Source organism: Tupaia chinensis, unplaced genomic scaffold (genome assembly GCF_000334495.1).
Source record: "Tupaia chinensis unplaced genomic scaffold, TupChi_1.0 Scaffold000146_1, whole genome shotgun sequence".
NCBI classification, from domain to species: Eukaryota; Metazoa; Chordata; class Mammalia; order Scandentia; family Tupaiidae; genus Tupaia; species Tupaia belangeri.
Window position 1 is genome coordinate 7,758,192 of NW_006159616.1, and position 3,824 is coordinate 7,762,015.

Sequence of the window (3,824 nt, forward strand, 5' to 3'; positions counted from 1 at the left end):
AAGATGCTGGATCCCACGGAGCCGACTCCAAAGCCTGAGTCCTGGGTCGGGCAGCCTGAGAAGCATGCTGGGCCCATGTATGGGTGCCCAAGATCCAGAGAGTGGAGAAGAGGGGATTGCAGTGTGGCCATTCCCCCAGCGGGTGATTTCTCACTGTCCCTCTCTCTGGTGAGTGTGTATAACCCAGAAAATCCTTTTTAAAAAGAGTGAGAGTTGAATCCCACGTGTCCGATCGTAGTTCAGTCCCAGCCCAGATGTCTTGCAAAACTCTCCACATGTGTATGCCTGCATGCCCAAAATCCTAATGGGAGGGGGAAATGGAAGAAAAGGAGATTATGGCTTGACCATGTCCCTAGGGGGATGCTATTCCTCTCCCTCTCTGGCAATTAAAAAAAAGTCAGTTTTTGGGCTAGCAGGTGGTGGTGGTGAAGGTTGCTAAACTCCCACATGGCCAACCACTGTTCAAATCCCAGACCTGGTGGCTTGCTTGCTCCCTCTCTCTCTCTCTCCTTCTCCCTCTCTTACTCTCTCTCTCTCACTCTGTCCCTCTCTGGTTAAATTCAAATAAATAAATTGAATAAATAAAGTTAAATAAAATAATTCTTTTAAAATAAATAAAATCATTTTCTTTCTTTATTTGATTACTGGTTTAACCCTTCTCCCCTTCCGCCATGCCCAAACTACAAGGTCTGAGAAAGCAGTGGCATCTTCCCTAGCACTTTGCAGAGCCATTAGTACTCGCTGTAGGAATGAATTAGTCTCCACGTTGGGGAGCCTTGTCCTTGCATTGCCAAAAGGCCAGCAGAGATGAGAGGAAGGAGAAAGCAGAGGCACTTAGTGGCTTTCTCAGCTGACCTTTAGTGGACCTGGTGCACTTTCTCTGGCTCAGGCACAGAAGACTCCTGCCTGACTGGGCAGGGGTGGGGCGGGGCGGGGAACTGCAGCCCCTGGCGTTGAAGCCTGGCATGCCAACCCCCTCCTCCCATGGCCTGGCCTGCCCGCTTAATCAGCCTGCCCACAGACGCAGGAGGAGAGAGCTTTAAGTGAACCCTTGACGGTTCCCCACGTTGACTTGACAGGTGCAGCCTTCGAGGGTTTTCCCTTGGCTTCAGGAGCCTCCTGGGAGCAGAGCGGGCTGCCCGGCAGGGAAGCTGAGGTCACAGCCTCTCTGCAGGGTGGCAGGGCATTCTTGCCTTGGACAAGCTGTCCCCCACCCAGGGTTGTCTCCTGAGTCAGGTGGGGCTGCTTGTCTCCACAGAACACAATGTAAGTCTTCATTGGGGAGACGATGAGCCCTCTGTTGGGACTGGAGGCTTGGGGCGGCGCTGGGGGTGCAGCCAGGGACAGCTGTTTCCCCTCGGCACAGTCGATGACGAAGGTTAGGTGAGCTGCAGGGATGGCCTTCTGATGGCGGCCCAGCTTCCCACCTAGAAGGCAGGGGAAGACCAAAGGTTTGTGTTGGCACGAGCGAGGGTCACGGTTTCATTAATCCCCTCATCCATCCATCCTCTAGGCTTTCACTGAGGGGTGGCTGATGTCAAGGAGTGGAGTTGGGTGGAAGGCTTGGGTTTCAGCCTCCCGGAGGCCTCAGGGTAAGGCCTGGCTTCTCCCGGATCCGCTGTCTGTCTGCCCTGAGTACACAGGCCATCACCGCGCTTCTCCGTACTTCTGGGGGTCCTATTAACATGCAGAGTTTGGGGCAAAGCTGGGATGAAACCTAAGAGGCTGCACTTTTTTTTTTCCTTTTGCCAGAGGGTGCATGAGCTCACCAAAGAGAAAGAGGAGAGTGAGAAAGCACCCCCCACTGGGGTGTGGTCACTCTGCAATCCCTTCTCCTTAATTTCTCTACCCTGTTGGGATTTGGGCCGTGTGCACGTGAGCACGCACACACACACACATGTTTTATAAGCCACTGGGCTGGTATTAAAAGTCACCCTCCAGGGGAGATGACCATGCCCAAATCCTCCTCCATTCCCCTCTCAGGATTTTGGGCGTGCACACATGCATGTGCCCAGCGTGACTTTCAAGCCACCAGTTCCAAGACTCGAACTGCACAGTTGGCCGTGTGGGATCCAGCACCTTAACCTCCATACCACTTGCGGCCCAGATGCTGCCGTCCTAACAAGCTCTAAGAGGATGTCGGTGCTGCCAGCCCACGACAGTACTGGGATTAGCCAGGTCCTCAGCCCAGGGAAGGCTCTGGCCACCTTTGGCAGATGAGGAAACTGAGGCTCGTTTTGCACAAGTTGGTGGCCCTTGGGGGACACCGTTCTGCTTCCCCGCTCCTCGCAGCCTTGGAAAATCCCAGCAGTCCCTGGCCCCACCTGCCCTGGGGGTACCTGCTCTATCTTACTGTTACACACTCCTTCGCCCCAGCTGCGAGCCCAGCACAGGGGAATTAATTAACTAATCAACAGAGTTATCAATGAAGCAAATCTGTCTGAATCCAAAACTGGCATTCTTTTAAGTTACTTTTGGGGTCAGTCAGTGATGTAGTGGTTAGGGTGACTGGGTCCCACATGGCCAACTTTGTGGTTCATGTCCCAGACCTGACTGATGGCTTGAGAAGCAGGCCAAGTGCGTGTGCATGCATGCTCAAAATCCCGAGAGGAGAATGGAGAAGGGATGGGGAAAATTCCCCCCGGGGAATGCTCTCTCATGACACTCCCCTCCCCCGCTGCCTCCCCAGCAAGCATAAGTGCCCTCTAACAATTTTTTTCCCGTTTTTATTTTTTAAGAATTATTTTTTATTTAACTTTATTTATTTATTTTTAATTTGACCAGGGAGGGGGACAGAGTCAAGGAGAGGCAAAATTTAAGTTATCCACACAGTGCAAGCAAGATCTAACTACCCGTTCTTAGCCATAACACAGGCTCAGAAAGGAGCTGATGTTTTGGTAGGCTGGTTAATACAGGAAACAAATGGAGCCCACCCGTGGCTTGAGAGTCCCAGGTCGGGGGTCTGCTCTGGGACTCCTGCCTCCTCACCTGCCCTCAGCAAGTCTTTCTGCAGAGTTCTTACCAGAGCTGGTCTCCAAGTCTGTCCCCAGGCTGGTGTCCTTGAGGCTGGCCCTCCAGGTGCAGGGGTCTTCCGAGGGGGCCATGCTGCTGCCACAGTGCCTGCTTAGTTCTGGTCCTTGCGTGACGCAGATCCCAGCCCTTCCAGGATGTAGGTCCTCCACCCGGAACCAGAGCTGTTCCGGACCTGCTTTGTGAATTCCACCAAGAGCACAGGAACTGGCCTGAGGCAGGGAGGGGATGCTTTGATCCACGGGCTATGTCAACAGAGTTTTTTTTTTTTTCAGATGCCTGGGAGGCAGATCTCCTACCAAACAGACACTATTTCTTCCCAAACCTTAGTGATAATCTGGCTGCTTCACCAGGTTTTTTCCTATCTAAGAACTATATGTAATACTGAGCATGCCCTTACACCAACCAGTTGTTTTTACTGAAAATAAAATACGCTTTAAAAAAAAAGTTGGGGGACCAGCAGTTAGCATAATGGCTATGTCGCTGGACTCCCATGTAGTTGACTGCGGTTCGAGTCCCGGACCCGGTGGCTTAAAACTCACGCATGGAGCGTGTGCGTGCGTGCTCAAGATCCCGAGAGGAGAATGGAGGAGAAGGGATTGCAGCGTGGCCATCTCCCCTGGGGGGTGATTTCTCACTTTCTGTCTGTCTCTCTCTGTCTGTCTGGTGAACGCACATGCCCTATAACAAAAATCTCTAAAAAAAAAAAGAAAGAAAGAAAGAAAAGAAAAGTTGGAGCGCTAGCAGATGGTGTAGAGATTAAGGTGACTGGATCCCACATGGCTGACTGCCTG

At 52.2% G+C, this 3,824-nt stretch overlaps 1 protein-coding gene across 1 annotated transcript; it reads right to left on the reverse strand.

Moving 5' to 3' along the window:
* Positions 1-650: 650 nt before the first annotated feature.
* SRARP (steroid receptor associated and regulated protein) lies at positions 651-3,174 on the reverse strand. The gene is made up of 2 exons (XM_006145255.1): positions 3,023-3,174; positions 651-1,427 (listed from the first exon to the last, which is right to left on the reverse strand). The coding sequence occupies exons 1-2, from the start codon at positions 3,102-3,104 to the stop codon at positions 1,003-1,005; spliced, it is 507 nt and encodes a 168-aa protein (XP_006145317.1). The 5' UTR covers positions 3,105-3,174; the 3' UTR covers positions 651-1,002.
* Positions 3,175-3,824: the final 650 nt, after the last annotated feature.

Coding starts and splice junctions, on each gene's coding strand:
- SRARP (XM_006145255.1), bottom strand. CDS start 3,104: ATGGCCCCCTCGGAAGACCCCTGCACCTGGAGGGCCAGCCTCAAGGAC. Junction 1,428..3,022: donor AGACTTGGAGACCAGCTCTG/GTAAGAACTCTG, acceptor CCTGCCTTCTAG/GTGGGAAGCTGGGCCGCCAT.